Source organism: Pongo abelii, chromosome 21 (assembly GCF_028885655.2).
Source record: "Pongo abelii isolate AG06213 chromosome 21, NHGRI_mPonAbe1-v2.0_pri, whole genome shotgun sequence".
NCBI lineage: Eukaryota > Metazoa > Chordata > Mammalia > Primates > Hominidae > Pongo > Pongo abelii.
The window spans coordinates 42387836-42405792 of record NC_072006.2 but is presented as its reverse complement, the minus strand read 5'-3'; the positions used below and the strand labels follow the sequence as shown (position 1 = coordinate 42405792).

At 53.0% G+C, this 17957-nt stretch overlaps 1 protein-coding gene across 1 annotated transcript in view; it reads left to right on the top strand.

Annotated features, from left to right (window-relative positions):
• The window catches only part of KIAA1755 (KIAA1755 ortholog), a 46236-nt gene extending 28545 nt beyond the window's left edge, over positions 1-17691 (top strand). The window contains exons 6-14 of the mRNA XM_024239097.2: positions 1882-1975; positions 2873-2959; positions 4337-4453; positions 6486-6584; positions 7523-7671; positions 10357-10495; positions 11772-11894; positions 12664-12885; positions 16403-17691. Coding sequence (XP_024094865.2) covers positions 1882-1975; positions 2873-2959; positions 4337-4453; positions 6486-6584; positions 7523-7671; positions 10357-10495; positions 11772-11894; positions 12664-12885; positions 16403-17104 — 1732 coding nt within the window. The 3' untranslated portion in view covers positions 17105-17691. The remainder of the gene's footprint in view (positions 1-1881; positions 1976-2872; positions 2960-4336; positions 4454-6485; positions 6585-7522; positions 7672-10356; positions 10496-11771; positions 11895-12663; positions 12886-16402) is intronic.
• The last annotated feature ends 266 nt before the right edge of the window (positions 17692-17957 follow it).

Below are 17957 nucleotides of genomic sequence, written 5' to 3'. Positions count from 1 at the left end.
GACCCAGCCCCTAGCCAGGGCAGTCTTAGAGGGGATGCTGCTCAGGACTGGCTAATAAGCCCCAACTCAACCTAGAGTTATCCCCTCCTGGGGGATAAGGGGTGGAAGGTGATGGAACCCTCTGGAACTTTCTTCATGCATCCCACCCCACTGGAGCCATCACTGCCACCTGCTGGTCACTAACATTTTTTTTCTTCTTGTCCAAGGTGGAGTGGCTTTTCTGGACTGAGGGGGAGATGGGACCCCCTTTTTCTGTGGTGGAAAGTGACTAGCATGGTAGACAGAGCTCTGGGATCCCACCGACTGGCTATGCGACCATAGGGAAATAATCTCCCCTCCCCAAGGCTCGCCTGAATAAAGGGCATGACCAAGAGGGCTCTAAGGACCAAGCTGGGCACAAGTGGCAGGGATGAGGGGGTGTAGAGGATGTAAACTATGGAGTGCAGTGTACACCAGGTGCTTGTGTGCTGGGCTGGTTTTCTCCACTTGTGCTCTGAATGAACATTGGCTGGGCCCCTGCTCTGGGCTTGGCTTCGTGCTAGATGGTGCTAGGGACAGAGGCTCCTCACACCAGGCCCTGACTTTTAAGGGCCTCCAGTTTGGTAGCAGAGACAGGTCTGGAAAAAAATCACTGTCCAGCATGGGCATTGCCAGAGGGAGGCAAGGATATAAAGTCAGGGACTTGAAATCACCTCCCAGAGCCTCCTGTCACTATCTGCCACTGGGCCTTTCTGTGCCTCAGTTTCCCCTTCTAGGATAATCATAGCAAATATTTACATCCCATTTACTCTATGCAGTCACTGAGTGCTTTACACGAATGAATTCATCAGTCCTCACTACAGCCCATAAGGCCGCTACTATCATTATTAAATTGACTCAGGGAGATGAAATAACTTGCCCAGACCACAAGGTACTAATGGCAGCGCCACAGCTCTATCCTCCCACTGGGCCACCCCAGGTTTTGTCTGTGCACTGAGTGGTTGTAAGGCTTGAAGGCAGTTGGGGGCTATTTTTCCATCCTGCCTGATCATTAGACTGGCCGAGGGTGCTTGGAACCACACAGATTCCCTGGCCACCTTGTACCCATTGGCCAGATGGCTAGAGGGGTGGGAATGGGGGAGGAGTAGGGTGAGGAATCTGTATTTTAACAAGTCTTGAAAATTGAGCCAGTTTGGAAAATCCTAAGATAGTCACTGAAAAGTGGCCCACTGTAAGCTCAATGCAATGTGGCTGAACCAGGGAGGGTGTTTTGGCTGCAATCAACAGAAATTCCCATTTAAAATGTTTCATCTGTTAAGGAAATGTATCATTCTATGTCTCTGCCTCATATCTCTTTGTAAGAACTTTTTAAAGGAGAGAATGTCTTTCCCAGAAGCCTCTTTCCCCGGAAAACTTTCCCTCATATCTCATTGGCCAGAAATGTCACATGACCCTCCCCCATCTAAACCAATCACTGGCCAGAGGAATTACGTCACTACTGTTGGCCTCAACCAATCAGAAGCCAGGCTCTGGGGGAACATGGCTTTTTGGAGGGAGTTGGATTCTTGAATAAAATAAGGATTCTGCCTACACAAAAAAGTGGGTGAGTCCCAAGTGACTCGCCTACTGTACCTGGGTTAGTTGCTAGAGTTAGGAATAGTAAGGCTATAAACGAGAGCTGTATGAGGTATTGCAGGAGCACCAAAGAGGAAGCAAAGGGCTCTGCCTGGAGAAGAACCATGGAGGGCTTCCTGGAAGGGGCATTGGAACTTGGTCTTACAGGATGAAGAGTTCACCAGTAAATCAAGGTTTCTAGCAGCCAGGTTCCCTCACCTTCCGCTAGGTCCTGCCCCCTGTCCGAGGCCATCCAGCAAGACTGTCAATTCTGTTTACTACCCACAGGCCTGAAGATAAAGCCAAGGGGCTGGCGGTCCTGATTGACGCCAGGAAACAGCCCCCACAGCCTGGTCTGGTCAGCGCCCTGCAGGCCACCCAGGTGAGTGGGAGGTGGAGAGCCTTAGCCTAGTAAGTCCTGGGAGCCACCAGGGCCCTCCTGACATTCATAGAGTCCAGGGGTGCTTAGGGCTGGGACCAGGACTCTCAGGCAGGGACTTTTACCGCAGCCAACAGAAAACTTAGCCCTAACAAGCTTGAAGCTCATTGGTTCATGTCACTGGACAGTGCAGGAGCCAAGTCCAGCTTCAAGTATGGCTTGATCCAAGGGCTCAGATATTGTCATTAGAACCTGGTTCCTCTCTCTCCATTTCTGGCCCTGTTCTCTTTGGAGGATGCCAAGCCACCCCGCTTGGCACCCCGCGCCCCTTGGTGGCCGGATGGCTCCCAGCAGCTCTGACTTCACATGGTCTCTAATTTAAATCCATTAGGAAAGAGTAAGAGATTATTTTCCCAGCAAATATTTCTTTGTGTCTCAGTTACAGTGGGTTCAGGAGTCCCTCCACACCCAACCCTGTGGCCTGGGGGTGAATGCAACACACTGATTGGCTCAGACTTAGATCACATAAAGCTCATGAGCTGAGAAGGGAGGAGAGAAGAGATTCCTATCCAGCAATTATGGGCAGCAGAGTCAAGGGAGGTTCTGCATCTGCTTACCTTATGGTCTGACCTCCTTCGCTTTGCAGATGGGCAAACGGGCCCAGAGGGGCGGGTCATCTAGAAAGGTTTGCAACACAACTTGAACCTGCTGCTCTCATGACTTCTAACCAATGATTCACGGTCCAAACATATCACACGAAGATTCCAGCCATGGAGGGACCTCACCCTGTCCTTGTGACCCATTTGCCTGCATCTTACAGGGGATGAAGGAGGAAATCAAAGTGTGTGAGGCTTCATGAAGCCTTGGGCAGAGCAACTCTGCAGTGGTTGTCTTTGACAGGCTAAGGTCCCAGCCTCCATCCGAGCTATTCTCTTCCTGGGGGAGAAGGAGGCAGCTCTCCAGCTGCAGACATTACCTGACGTCCAGGTGAGGGGGACTCAGGGTCGGCGGTTGAGGAGGGGAGTTGTTGGGCTCGAGCTGAGCTAGGGTTAAGGAGAGGGAGAACTGCAGAATTCATGAGCTAGAAGAGGCCTTGAAGTAATCTAGTGTAAGGCAATAAATACGAGGCCTGAGCGCTACCACTCCCCAGTATAGATCCGTGGCAGGCATTGTCAAATCACTCACAGAATGATTTCTCTCTGGCAATCCTAGCAACTCCTGGTGGGTGCTGCCACATGATCGAGAATTGCACATGGCATGGAACCTATTTGAAAAGCTTCATCTGGTCCATCCCTCCTCCCTTTCTTTTCAGAGGGGGAAACTGAAGCCTAAGGCCACACAGCAAGCTAGACGCAGAGCTGGAGTCACCTGACTCCAGTGCCTTTTTCACACTGCGGTCACACCTGATCTTCCTGTATTTCTCGCCCTAATTAATACAGATGTGGAGTTGAAGCAGGACTTTGCAGGAAAAAGCCCTGCAGCTCCCTTTAATTAGTGCTATACACCACAGTAATGAGTATGGGCAGTCAGCCCTCTGTCCTTCTTCGGGATGTGGTTTTAAAACTCTCCTTCCTCCTGGTTAGTGAAGAGGCAGATTGTGGGCTGGAGATGTGCTTTTCCAACTTTAATGTGCTTACTGATCTCTTGGGGAAATACATTAATGTGCAGGTTCTGATTGAGTAGTTCTGGGTGGGTCCTGGGACTCTGAATTTCCAACATGTCCTAGGTAATGCCAGTGCTGCTGGCCCATGGACCACACTTTGAGTAGCAGGAATATCAGGTGGGTCCAAAAAAAACCCACAGAATCCACCAAATCCCAAGCCTAGATATCTGGAGCTATTCCCAGCATAAACCTCAAATTTCTCTGCCTGGCAGAAGCAGTCACCTAGTTCTTCCGTGTCTTAGAGGACACTGTTGGGATTTAGTGACTTTTCTCACCAGCCCCAAGAAGGAAACAGCTCTTGGTGGCTCCTCAGGGAACTGTGCAAAGATTACAAAGAAGTTTCATCACAAGGGCCAGCTTCCATCAGTTTGTATGATTGCCTGGAGAGCCGTACTGGGAAAGAGCCAAGCTCAGAGGGAACGAGTGCTATGATTGATTTATGATGTCTGCCTTGGGCACAAGCTAGGAGAGTGGCAGTATGAGTGCTGTTTATTTGCCATTCCTTAACCAGGGTCTGGTTCTGAATTTTGATTTGTCAGAGTTTCCAGAGAAGATTGGTTGCCCACAAAGCAACTTTTAAAGCTGGAGTCAACCTTACTTGTGGGAAATGAACTGGTGCTGGGGCAGGGATCTGGGCAGGACCTTCTAAAATGACTGTCCTCACATTGAGTCCCTGGTTCTCCTGATTCTTTGGTCTGCAGGTGGAGGTGCTGACCTCATTGAAGGCCCTCAGCCACCATGTGGACCCCAGCCAGCTGCCCGCAGCCCTGGAAGGCCCCTTCCCCTACTGCCACACCGAGTGGGTGCAATTCTTCCAGGTGTTTACCATCACAGGCTTTAGCCCCTGACCCCCACTCCTTCTCTTCCTCTCTTCACTCTTCTGTCCCATGGATCCATCAACCCTGCTATGCTAAAAAATAAACAGTCACTCAACAAATGTTTACAGTGAAGGTACAGAGTCGAATGATTAAGAGCTCAGGCTCTGAGGCCAGGCTGCCTACATTGCCATCCCAGCTCTGCTGTGTGATTTTGGATAAGTTACTTACCTTCTCTGAGCCTTGGTTTCCTCATCAGCTAAACAGGGGATAATAATAGTAACTCCTCAGGGGGTTTTTGTGAGGATTAATTTAGTTAATGTGGGTAAAGAGCTAGGTCTATGTTAACTGAAAATAAATTTACAGGGCAGGGTGCTGTGATTCACACCTGTAATCCCAGCACTTTGGGAGGCCGAGGTGGGTGGATCACATGAGGTCAGGAGTTTGAGACCAGCCTAGCCAACATGGTAAAACCTCATATCTACTAAAAATACAAGAAAGAAAAGGTTAGCCAGGCGTGGTGGTATGCACCTGTAGTCCCAGCTACTCGGGAGGCTGAGGCATGAGAATCGCTTGAACACAGGAGGCAGAGATTGCAGTGAGCCAAGATCACACCACTGCACTCCAGCCTAGGTGGCAGAGTGAGACTCTGTCTCAAAAAGAATCATAAAATAAAATAAAATGAAATAAATTTACAGGCACTTGCTCTATGGACCCACACAACTCAGAAAGCTCAGGGTCTGGTTCCCTCCTATAAGAGGGAGGAAATAAGGCAGCCGCCAGTGCTGTGCTCCTTTCCTGTGTAATCACAGTCCCTCCTCCCCACAACCCCAAGAGGGGGCATTTCATACCCAATTTAGTACATGAGGACACATAGGGCGAGGGTGCCTTTTGGTGGGCTTAAACCACACCAAAACCTATGCCCATCAATGCCCACCCCGGGTTCTGTCTAGACCAGGGTTGCTCGACCTTAATCTATTCACATTTGGGGTTGAGCAATTCTGTTTTGTTGGGAGCTGTCTTGTGCATTGCGACATGCTTGGTACCAGCCCTGGCTCTACCCACTGTTTGCACCCCACAAATTATGACAATTAAAAAATGTCTCCTGACATTGCCGAATGTCCCCAGGGGGCAAAGTCACCCCTCATTGAGTCACCGGTCTATAGTAACAGTCTAACATGGTGGCTGATTGACTTTTTGCCCAGGTGATCTTTTTAAAATTGTGTGTTTTTGAATAGGCAGTGAGTATATTCACATTTCAAATGGTACAAAAAGATACCTACTGAGCAATCTCCTTTTCTGCTTGTCCTCCAGGGTCCTAGCTTCCCTTTCCAGAGGCCTCCAATGAATCCACTGGTTTTTGAACTGCATTTTAGCTTTAAACTCTTTCCTTTACATGAAATCTTACCTATAGACCCACTACATGGAATTGAGAATGATGATAAACACAGTATGGGCTGGGCTCTGTTCTAAGTGCCTTGCATATATTAATGGATTTAATCCTCACACAACCCTATAAAGCAGTAACTACTATGATCTCCATTTTAAAGAGGAGGAAGCAGAGACACAGAGAGGTTAAGTAACTTGCCCAAGGTCTCACAGCTTGTAGGTGATGGAGCTGGGCTGAAGTGGGACTCAGCTGAAAATGTTCCCCTAACTCTGCCCTCTTCCTTCTCTTACCAACCATGGTATCCCCACTGGCCTGGGAGTCGTTCAGGCCTGTCTCCTTTCTTCTCCCTCACTCATACTCAACACGAGTGGTTCTCAAAGTGTGGTTCCCCAGGCCAGCAGCATCAGCAACACCTGGGAACTTGTTAGAAATGCACTTTCTACCATGCCTCGCCCCAGAAGAACTGAAGCAGAACCTCAGGAGCAGAGCCCAGAGCCTATGTTTTAACCAGCTCTCCAGATGCTTCTGATGCACCTGGAGTTGGAGAGCCACTGACTCCCACCTCCCTGTGTGCTCCTGGGATGGAAGAGGCATCCTCCTGGTTGGCCTGGGCTGACACCTGCCCTCTGGTCCTCTGTCCTGCAGAAGCTGGACCCTTTCCTTGCTGACCTCCACCAGGCCTCTTCCTTGCTACAAGCTTCCATCGAGGAATTCGAGAAGGCCGACCCCCCTGGGGGGATGCAGGTGAGCCTGAAGCATGGTGGGTGGGGAAGCCACACCACACCCCAGACCCCTGGACCAAGGGCTTCGAGAAGGGGACGGCCTGGGGAAAAGGGGGAAGACATTATCCCTGTTTTTCATCATTCACTTGACTCATATTTGAGGGGCACCCACTTTGTACCCTGCACTGGAGACCAGCCTGGGGCAAACTGACTTATCCCAGCCCTCCTAGGGCTCGTGGTACTGTGGCAGAGGTGGTAGTTTAAAAAGCAGACAAATAAATGGGTATATCATTCCAAATTGTGTCAAGTCCTGTGGAAGTAAGATTGGGAATAATGAGGGAGGGAGGAGGGCCTCTCTGAAGAGCTGGAGTTTAAGCTGAGGCTTGAAGTTTGAGAAGGAGCCTGCCTTTGTGGGGGGCTGTGCTCCAGGCAGGGGGCAAACACATGCAAAGGCCCTGAGGTGGGATTATACCTGGGGTGTTCAGGAGTAGCAAGGAGGCCAATGTGGAGCAGAATGAGTGGGAAAAAAGCACGAGTGGAGCTTCTAGATGCAGCAGGAGCTGGACCAAGGAAGAGTTGGGCTGGGATTCAATTCGAAGCCTGCAGGGAAGCCACTGGAGAGTTTTAAACCAGGGGTTTATCAGATTTGCACTTTGAGATCCGTTCAACTGCCATGTGGAGAACAGATTGTAGGGGGAGCCAGAGGGCAGCAGGTAGATCAGCCAAGAGGCTGGAATGGGTGTCCCAGCAAGAGATGCTGGAGGGTGGACCAATGAGGTTGCCGTGGTGATGAGAGGGGGCATGGCTAGAGGGGAATGTTTTAGAGACAGAAACGACAGACTTTCTGGAGGACCTTGAATGCCAAACTGGGAGTTGGACTTGATCTGGGTGTGGGGAGCCTTGGAAGGTTGCAGAGGGAGAGTGGGGATGGGGCCTCAGGGCACCTCCCTACGCTGGCAGGAGGCTACCAGGTGCCTGAGCAAGTCCAAGGAGCTGATGGAGGCTGTGCTGAGGGACCCGGGCCTACTGGGCCTCCAGCGGGAAGGTGGAGCCACCCTGGCCAGGCTGCAGCGTGATGCCAGCAGGCTGGACTTCAGCCCTGATGTCAGGTACAGACGTCCAGGCCTTTCCTCTTCCACCCCATCCTGTTTCTGACCCAGGAGCTTGGAGCTGGGACCACACCACCTAGGGCACACATAGCTGAGCCCTGAGGGTGCCCAGCTTTGCAGTAGTTGCAGGGCCTGTATCCCAGGCTGAGGCCTGGTCACAGAAACCTACCCTGAGCCCTGGCAATTTCCTCGCCCCTTCTCTGCTTTCCCTCCTTCAGCCCCAGCCATCTTGAGCCTGGGATGGGCATCGGAGGATGTCACCTACCCATTTCTGGTCACCCTTTTGGACAAAGCACTTTCTCTGACCCACACACCAGGATGAGCCCCTGCAAGAGCCTGCCTCATTTATTTCTGGCAAGAACCCTGTGAGGTCCACATTGTCCATTTGGCTGATGGGTAACTGAGGCTCAGCGAAGGGAAATAGCAGCTAGACAGCGGCTGGTAAGGGATTTGAAGCCAGGCCTTCTGGGCGTTTAACCCCTACCCGGCCCTGTCTTTCCCGGTAGGCAGCTCAAACACACTTGTGAGAACCTCATGGTGTCTCAGGGGTCTCAGAGCCAGAATAAATTATAGACATTCCTGGAAGGTCCCAGCTTTTTTAAATTTAGGGGGTGGGGAAAAGTCACCCATTAAATTGGTCAGTAATTGCAAGTATTTTCACCCTCTTAGAACACAGCTACTTATATTCAAAGTCGAGGGCTGGTATGCATGAGCTTTTCAGAACATTTTGTTTACAGAACCAAGACCTAAATAGCACTTTGTATGTGTCCAGCATTTTTCTCAGGGCTTTACAAATACCAGCTCACTTAATTCACTCCGAGGTAGCTGCAAATATTATGCCTATTTTTCAGTGGAGGAACCTGAGGCTCAGAGAGGGTAAGTGATTAGTCCAGGGTCACATAGCTGGGATGTGGTGGGGCCCGGACTTGAATCCAGGCAGTCTGGTCCCAGAATCTTGAACACACCACCCAGAGCTGCACTAGACTTGAGAGCAGGCTCACACAGATGGATGCACGGGCAGCACTGGGTGTGGGGTCATCTCCCTGCCCCTCAGTGCCTGATGGGGGCTGGCACTGCCTTTCTCAGCCTCTTCCACCCTTACCTGCTCCACCGGCCCAGGCCCCTCCTGTCCACCCGAGGCCCCGCAGACCCACGGCTACCAGCAGCTCCAGCAGGGGGCACTGTGGTCCCACATGAGCTGCTGCGGGCGTTTGTTCTGCAGCGGGTCCCTGCAGCCCCTAGGCTGTCCCTGTCCCTCCGTCCCTCGCTTTCCAGGCAGACAGAGATTTTCTATCCTATTCACGCACCCTGGGCCCACACCTCTTCCCTGCAAGGGTGGCAACCCGTGGGGAGCTGCAGTCAGATGGGGAGGCCGAGGTAGAGCAAGGCGCCCTCCAGGAAGTCAAAAGCTTTTCTGCCATCTTCTCTCTTCCATTTTCCCTCTGAAGGCAGAGGAGGGCAGAGCAGGGTTGGAGATTCCTCCCTTCGCGCAAATATCACCATGCCTGAAATCCCATCCACATTTCTTCCTTAGTAACTTGTGGCTTTGAGCATTTTTTAAAATTATGTGCAGAAACAGCCCTGGGTGGGGTTCCAACTCAGGTTGCCATCTGCAAGTCGATTCCCCTCCCTTGACCTCAGTTTTCCCATCTGTGAAATGGAGGCAGGGCCGGCAGGCGTGTTGCAGCTACTTCCCACCATTGCAATAGAAATAGCACGGACCTGACAAACATCGTGCGCTGGGCACTGTGTTAAGCGTTTTGCATGCATGAGCGCTGGTTCTCTGCCCTGGCTGCCCCTGGAACTGCCTGAGGTGCTTTAGAAAGCATCAGTGTCTCAGCCGGGCGTGGTGGCTTATGCCTATAATCCCAGCACTTTTGGAGGCCGAGGCAGACAGATCACCTGAAGTCAGGAGTTCAAGACCAGCCTGGCCAATATGTGAAACCCTGTCTCTACTAAAAATACAAAAATTAGCCGGGCATGGTGGTGCGTGCCTGTAGTCCCAGCTACCTGGGAGGCTGAGGCAGGAGAATCGCTGGAACCCAGGAGGCAGAGGCTGCAGTGAGTGGAGATCGGGCCACTGCACTCTAGCCTGGGTGACCAGCCTGGGCGACAGAGTGAGACTCTGTCTCAAAAAAAAAAAAAAAAAAAGAGGGAAACATCAGTGTGTTGTTTGCACTCAGAGTCTGACTTTGTTGGCCTGGGGCAGGGCACTAAGATTTGTTAAAGCTCCCAGGGCAGGTTATAATGTATAGCTGGAGTTGAGGGCCAGGCGTTAGATCATTTAATCCTTAAAACCATGCTATGAAGTGGATTCTGTGATTATCTCCACCTCACAGAATAAAAAACAGAGACATAGAAAGGTTGAGAAATTTGCACAGAGCCTCCTACTAGAACGCAGCAGAGCTGGGCTTTGAACCCAGATCTGTCCGGCCAGCTTCATTCCGTTCTAGGGAAGGGGGAGGGTCAGTTCACTTCCTACTACATTCTCTTGTCCTCCCAGTCCCATGGAAGACTAAGGCTGAGGCCCAGAAAGGTGAAGGGACCTGCCCACAGTCACATAGCAAGTTAGCTAGAAAGCCATGCTGGGGCCAAAGAGATGGAGGGGCAGGCCTATGTGGGGCAGAAGTACAGCAGGGTGAAGAGGGCAACACGGGCCTTTTCTCACCTCCGCCCACCTCCCAGGAGCCATCTGGCTGCAGCCACTGCCTTGTACAGCCTTGTGGACGAGCAGCTTCATGTTCTGGTCACCACATCCAACAGCCTCCTGGGGAAGCTGGAGCTCCGTGTCCGCCTGGGCCACCTGGAAGCCGCCATTCACCAGGTGAAAGGGGAGTCTGGCTTGGGGTGTGGGGGTTCTACCTGGCCACATTCCACAGGAAAGCCCCGACTCTGGGCCCGGCCCTAGCCAGGTGCTTTGTTCTGGAGAAAGGATACCAGGCTGGCGATCCTTCAAAGGCCAGGCAGCCATCCTTGGGGCGTAGCACATGACATGGTGCTCAATAAGTGCTCAGTGGGTGAAAACATAGCCCCAAGAGCTGCACTTATTGAGCGCCAACTCTGTTCCAAGCCCTGGGCCAGAGCCGTTGTGAACATCATTGCTTTCCAAACTCATGGGGAAGGTGCTAGGATTTCATCCACTGCACAGACAAGGAAACTGAGGCCAGGAGACATAATGTTACCTGCTTGTGGTTGCATATCTCGGGGTCTGATTCTGGAACCTGCACCTGGCGTGGCTTCATCTGACTGCCGGTGCCGAGAACCAACACATTCCTTTCTGCCTGGAGCTGTGGGGCACGGCGCGCTCCTGCATCAGACAGCCCTGGTCCATTCCTGGCTCCAGCACTTACTCGTGGTGTGGCCCTGGACAAGATATTTAACTCTTCGGCGCTTCAGTATCTTCATTTGTTGAATGGGGGGTAATATTAGTACCTGCTACATTGGATCTGTGAAGATAAAGTGAGTGAATAGGCTCTTTAAGATGCCCCAGAATAAGAAAGGAACTTCCACTCAGGAGGTTGAGAGCCATTATATACCCTCTGTCCCTCATTGAATCTTCATGTCTACCCCATTTTACTACTGAGTAAACCGAGGCCCAGAAAGGGGGAGTGGCTTACCATGTTCACACGGTGAGTTCCCAGCAGGCCCATGGACTTTCCTCTGCAGCCTGCAGCTTCTTCTCCAGCACTGTTTGCATGCGCACGTGCGCACAAACACACACACACACACACACACACCCGAACAGGGAGCTCATCACCCCTGAGGCCACCCCTTTATGATCCGGCACCTCTGAGTGGTTAGAGTAGCCTGAAGTTCACCACCCTGTGACTTCATTCAGATAACAGTGTGCACTGAGGGCGTTGGCCAGGCCAGATGCCCTCTGGGGTCCCGCTTTGAAGAACATGATCACGCACTCCCCCACCCCAAGTCATTTCTTCCCATGCCCAGAATTGGGAGAGTTTCAGTCCAAGCCAGTGGTCACAGGCCTAGCCACTGAATGAGTGAGGACAGAAGACCTCAGCCTGCAAGGAAGTGGGGGAGCTGGACAAGGGAGGTCTCCTAGCAGCCCCTCATGTCCAAATCTGCCTCTCCTGTCCCAGGTCAGCGACTGGATGGAGCAGGAAGGAAGCCGGTGCCTGCAAACGCTGACCCCCAAGGATGGAAGTTTGGAGACAGTGGAGAAAGCCCATGCAGAATTTGAGAACTTCTTCCTCCAGGCTGCAGTGCGTTCCAGGCAACAGAGGAGCAGGACTGGAGCAGATGGAGAGGGCATTAGAGGGGTTGGCACTGCCAGGGCAAAGCTGTGGAGGTGGGAAAGAGCAAGAAAAGTTCCAGAGACAGTGAGGGAACCAGCTTGGATTGCAGAGGTCAGCTGAGATGTTATCTCCCCCAGAGATTCTTACCAGATGGCCAAGCCCAGAGAATATTCTGAATCCCCCAGAGGGTTTCTTAAAATGCAGTTTCCAGGGCCTCACCCTAGAACTAATAACTCAGCCTCACAGAGCCGGGGGTTGGGGGGCAGGGAAGCTGCATCAACGTGATGCGATGTGACAAGGCTCTGGACCACAGGGTGATTCAGCCCCATATCAGCGCTCAGGAATTCCCAGGCCAGTGGGGAGCGGGGGCGGGGGCGGGGACAAACAGGGAAGCGCACAGTAAGGGAGAATGTGGGGACTCAGAGCAGGAGCCTTTGGAGTCAGAGAAGTTTTCCAGAAGGGACATCTAAGCAGAGCCCGGCTAGGCAAAGTGAACTGCCATGGCGAGGGCCTGGAGACTTCCAGAAGCATGATAACTGCTCTTAATTGTTCAACCCTCACCAGGAGGTAAGGCCTGTGAGGTGGGTGCTATTAGGGTCCCCATTCTACAGATGAGGAAACTGAAGCCCAGGAAGTCTCCTGGCTCGCCAGCAGGGCAGCTGGAGGTTGCTGACCTCTGAGGGAGGCCCCAGCCAAGGCGGGAGCTAAGTGGGCGCCCCCTCCTCTCCCCTCTCAGGCCCAGTACCGCCGAGGCCTGGAGCTGTCCAAGCAGGCTGCTCAGCTGGGAGCTACAGCCGGAGGGGCTGGAGAGGCAGAAGGTGCAGAGTTCCCAGAGCTGGCAGCCTTTGCCTCTACCCAGCGGGTCTTCCAGGCAAAGCTGACCCACTTTTACATGGCGGCCGAGCGGCAACGCACTGACCTTGAGACGCTGCTCCACCTGCACCGCTTCTGCAAGAGGGTGAGCCCCGCGGCCCACCTGCACAGATAACCCCCCGATCCCCTGGCTGGGGCTATGGTGGGGACAGGGATACCTAGACACAGCCCCGTGGCCCAACTGCATAGACACCCCCCCATCCCTTGGATACCTAGACACAGCCCCCCCGCCCACTTGCACAGATACCAACCCCATCCCCTGGCTGGGGGCACAGCGGGGACAGGGATACCCCAGACACAGTCCGAGGCTCTTCGTGATTCACTCCCCAAGTCTCGTAACAGGAAAAAAACAGTGGGAAGGGGAAGAGCTGAGATTTGAGCATAGATGTCCCCGTGGTGCCCCGTGACATGCCTTATGTGCTTCCCCAAAGAGAGAAGAAATGACGACAGATCCCTTCACCAAGCAGGCTTGACCATGATGAGGACGATGGGTTGTTGGGAGGGTAGTGCACATTTGTGAGTGTGTACACCATGCCAGACCCTCCTGTGAGCACTTCACACACCTTACTTGACTTCATTCTTACCCATACCTCTTTGATGACAGGGCACCAATGTTGTTCCCATTTTACAGATGAGAAAACTGCCCAAAGAGGGCAGTGGTGAAGGAAGATTTGATTTAGGAGCTGCCACCTGTCCTAAATTCATGTAGCCAAATCTCTCTTTAAAAAAAAATTATGGGAAAACTGAGGTCTGTGGGGACAAAGGAGCAGCCTGGGAGAGTGTGGTCCAGCTGGGACAGGGACCCCCATGGCTGGCCCAGACCCAGTGCCCTCAGCTGCCCCTTGCGCTTGTCACCAAGGACAGAGTGTGAGAAAGACCTGACCCCAGCCTCCCAACTGTCAGGCCAGCCCCGCGCGCAGGCCACAGCAATCACAGGCTGCTTCAGAGGGCAGCAGGAGGGACTCTGGGCAACTCACGCCTGGGGCCCTGGGAGGACAGGGCACTCTCTGTCTCCTTGGGACAGCGGGCAAGGGAGGCAGATGTCGGCAGTGGCAGCAAAGGGCTCCCCCAGTTCCAGCTGTGTACAGTTAAGAGCATGATACAGGCAGAATCTGAGCCTTGGAGTCCGGGGCTTCATGTCCTTGCGTGAGCTCTGTGACCTCAACCACAGTCTTCACTGCTCTAGGCCTCAGCTCTTTGCTAAGACCATAGTTAATGGCCATGTAGTTCTTATGACAAGCCAGGCCCTGTTCTAGTCATTTCACATATAATTTTATTGTCGCCCCGATCCTATGAGACAGGTACTACTATTATGGGCATTTCCACCTAAGGAAACAGAGAGGACAGATAACTCACCCAGGGTCACACAGCTAACCGAATGGGCAGAGATTCAAACCCAGACCATCTGGCTCTACTGCCAGCCTTACCAGGTAGTGACAGATTTCAATGGAAGTAACCCCTGGCACAGGGCTTTGTTCAAATTCAGAATTATCATTAACATCAATATTATTATTATCATTAGGAGGAGGAAGAGGAGGAGTAGTGCCTCCAGGATTAAAGACATCTGGTAGCTTCTCTGCCTTGCCCACTGATTTCAGCCAATTTCAGCCCCACGGGCCTTCCCGGGTCAATCAAACGTGCTCCAACTCCGAGGTCTTTGCACGTGCTGTTCCCTCAGCCTGGGAAGCTCTTCCCGTTGACCGGCTGGCTTCTTGTCTTTCTTCCGCTCTCAGCTCACACATCCCCTCCTTGCAGACACCCTTTCTGACTGCTCACCCCGGTTCTCTCTCATCACCCTGTTTTGTCACTTCTGGCTGCTCACTTTGATCTGAAGTTGTCCTGGTCGTTGTCACTCGCTTGTCTCTTGCATGGTGCCTGCGAGGTGAGCTCCCTGAGGCAGGGACTGGGTTCAAGTTGGTCCTGCTCTATCCATGGTGCCTGGCACAGGCTCGGCCCACAGGGGCTCAGGGAGGCTGTGCGGGGAGTCAGGATAGGCTGGAAGCCTGGGGATGGCTTGTGTGGAGGTAGTGTCTGTGCCAGGCCTAGAAGTCATACGGGGGAGGTAGCAACCCTGACTTTGAGTCCAACTCTCTCTATTGGATCTGGGCTGGCCCTGTTTCCTCACTGGCCCTGAATTTCAATCCGTTCCATAAGGGGTTGGGCAAGATGATTTCTGAGGTGCTATCCATCTCTGTCCAGCTTAGCCTGGAAGGTCAAGTCCTGGACAGACAGACAGATGATGGGACAGCCCAGCACCAGGCTCAGGCCCTGGTGGGGAGCGTGTGTGCAGCAGCTTTGGTCCTAAATAATAATAACACAATGGTGCCACTAACGGAGATTTATGGAGCTCTTTCCCGGCCATGAGCTCCGTGTGCTTGCACGAATATGAAGCCATTTATCTAAAGACAAGTTCCCTTAATCCGTGGAAAGATGGTCTCTTCGGAGAAAATGGTTCTCCAATCCCTACAACCTAACAGCTCGCTGTCGGTTTCTAAATTAATGGAGAGAAAGATTATGTTTTTCACGAGCTGCTGGGAACGTGTTGGCTTCTTTGCAGTCTGCAGACATTTTGTGGGGGAAGCGGGGACAGACAGAATCACAAAATGAGGCAGAGGCTCGGCTGGAGTGAGGGGGCCTGCAGGCCTGGTGTGGCTGACAGTCTCAAGGTATGATGGTGAGGGCACACCCCTGCCTGGCCCGTTTCTCCTTCTGCCCATGAAGGTGCTTGGAGGACAGATCCGAAGTGGAATCCCAGCTCCTCCCTGACTTGCTGTGTGACCTAGGGCAAGTGAGTTCACTTCTCTGAGCCTCAGTTTTCTTCTCTGTGAAATGGGCTGCTGGTGCAGTTCAGTGCGATCCTGCCTGAGACACACAGAACCTGGCAAACAGTCAGCGCTCAATAAATGTTAGCCAGACTCCTCCCTCACAGCACTCTCAAGGGTTAATACAACCATGGATAGGAATTTCACCTCTCAAAAGGCTTTTCATGATCATCTAGTGCAACTTCCATTTTACAGAAGAAGAAAGTGAGCCCCAGAGACAGCTAAGTCCCCGCTGGCCCATAGGTCTATTAGAAGGTGTCTAATGGGCTGGGCGCAGTGGGTCATGCCTATAATCCCAGCACTTTGGGAGGCTGAGGCGGGTGGATCACCTGAAGTCAGGAGTTCGAGACTAGCCTGACCAACAAGGTGAAACCCCGTCCTACTAAAAATACAAAAATTAGCTGGGCATGGCAGCAGGTGCCTATAGCCTCAGCTACTCGGGAGGCTGAGACAGGAGAATTGTTTGAACCCGGGAAGCAGAGCTTGCAGTGAGCCGAGATCATGCCACTGCACTCCAGCCTGGGTGATGGAGCGAGACTCCATCTCAAAAAAAAAAAAAAAAAAAAAAAGGTGTCTGATGATTCTAAGGGTGCTTGGGGGCTGTTTCCAGATGGCAGGTGTGTGAACCCAGGGAAGAGAGGGACACCAGGGTCGTCATGGTCAGTGGAGAAGATCATGGCCAAGCTGAGCGGGGCCCTGGCATCGGGCACTTATTAATTCAGTCCTCCATGGTCCCACTTCCAGCCTGAGCCCCCACCTCCCTCTCTTCTTGTCCCCCAGATGACCTGGTTCCACATGGACTGTCAGGACCTGATGGCCCAGCTCAGGCTGGACAAGACCTCAAGGGTCAGTCCTGGGGACCAGCGCCGCCTCCACCGCTACCTGCAGCGACTGGCATCTGAGTTCCCTGCTGAGAAGCTCGCAGCCGTGGGGCTGCAGGTGGCCTCCCTGAGCCAGGCAGGCCTGGGCCAGGAGCTGTGGGAGGAGGCCCGGATCAGGCATGAGGAGATCCGGATGCTCCTGGAGAAGGCACTGACCCACAGCTCTTGCCCAGAGGCTCCAGCTGCTCACTCGGCATGCCCAGAACGAAGAGGGGTGGCGGCCAAGGGCCAAGGTCTGAGTGTAGAGGTCACTTCCAAGGGGAGGTGGGACCAGCTTCCACTAGACTCACTGGGCATGGACCATTTGCCAAAGTCCTGTTGGCCTCCTGGGCCCCCCAGAGGGGAACAGAACAGAACTTTCCAGGCAGGCTCTCCACCCCAGGAAGCTGGCCGGGCTGCAGAGGCTGAAGACGGCAAAGGCTCCCACAAGCTCCCTGACCCTGCCTGCGAGCATTTGCTTGCCACTACCTTCTTCCGGCAGCAGCCCCCCAGGCAGAGCCAAGTCCCTCGCCTCACTGGGGGCAGCTTCTCCTCAGAGGGGACAGACTCGCAGACATCCCTTGAGGACTCACCCCAGACAAGTCCCCTTGCCTCCCTCTAGCTGAGAGCCCCCTTCAGTGGCACCAGCCTCCAGGAGCACTGGGATGGGGCCCAGCTGGAGGGGTAGCTGGGAGCTCTGGTCAGTCCCAGTGAGACGTCGCCATGGAGCACTGGTTTTACGTTCTGCCTCTGCTGGGAGGATGGGAACTGTTGACCTGCCCCTGGCTCCAGAAAACTCCTGGAAGACCCGATCCTCACCCATGCAGAATAGCGAGAGTGGGTGTCAGAACCAGGGCACAATGAAGGGTGTGATTGGCTCCATCCCTCCAGGCTCTCATTGTGGAAAGACCTGTCAGCACAGACCCCTCCAGAGGTCTCCCTCGCAGGCAGGCAGACACCCACCTGCAGCTCAGGAACATACACAGCTCTCCCCTCGGGCACGAGGGCCAGTGTTGCCCTTATACAGAATCCTTGGGGAGATTCGGGAGTGCTTCCTTGTCTTGGATTCCAGGAAAATGGACCCTGAGATGAGGATTTAAGGATCAGTGTGTTTGGTGCTGATCCAGGAACCTCAGCTGGGGGAGTAGGAGGTGAATCTGCAAAGGGAATAAAGAGTATGTTGTCAAGCAAATTTTCTTTTTTTTAATTTTTAAAAATTCATTGTATTTTATTTTTAGAGATGAGGCCTCACTGCATTGCCCAGGCTGGTCTCAAACTCCTGGGCTCAAGTGATCCTCTTGTCTTGGCCTGCCAAAGTGCTGGGATTGCCTTTTCCACCCACCCTCCGACCCCACCAGGGACAGGGTCTCACTCTGGTGTCCAGGCTGGAGTGCAGTGGTGCAATCATAGCCTCAGATTCCTGGGTTCAACCAATCCTCCCACCTCAGCCTCCTAAGTAGCTGGGACTACAGGCA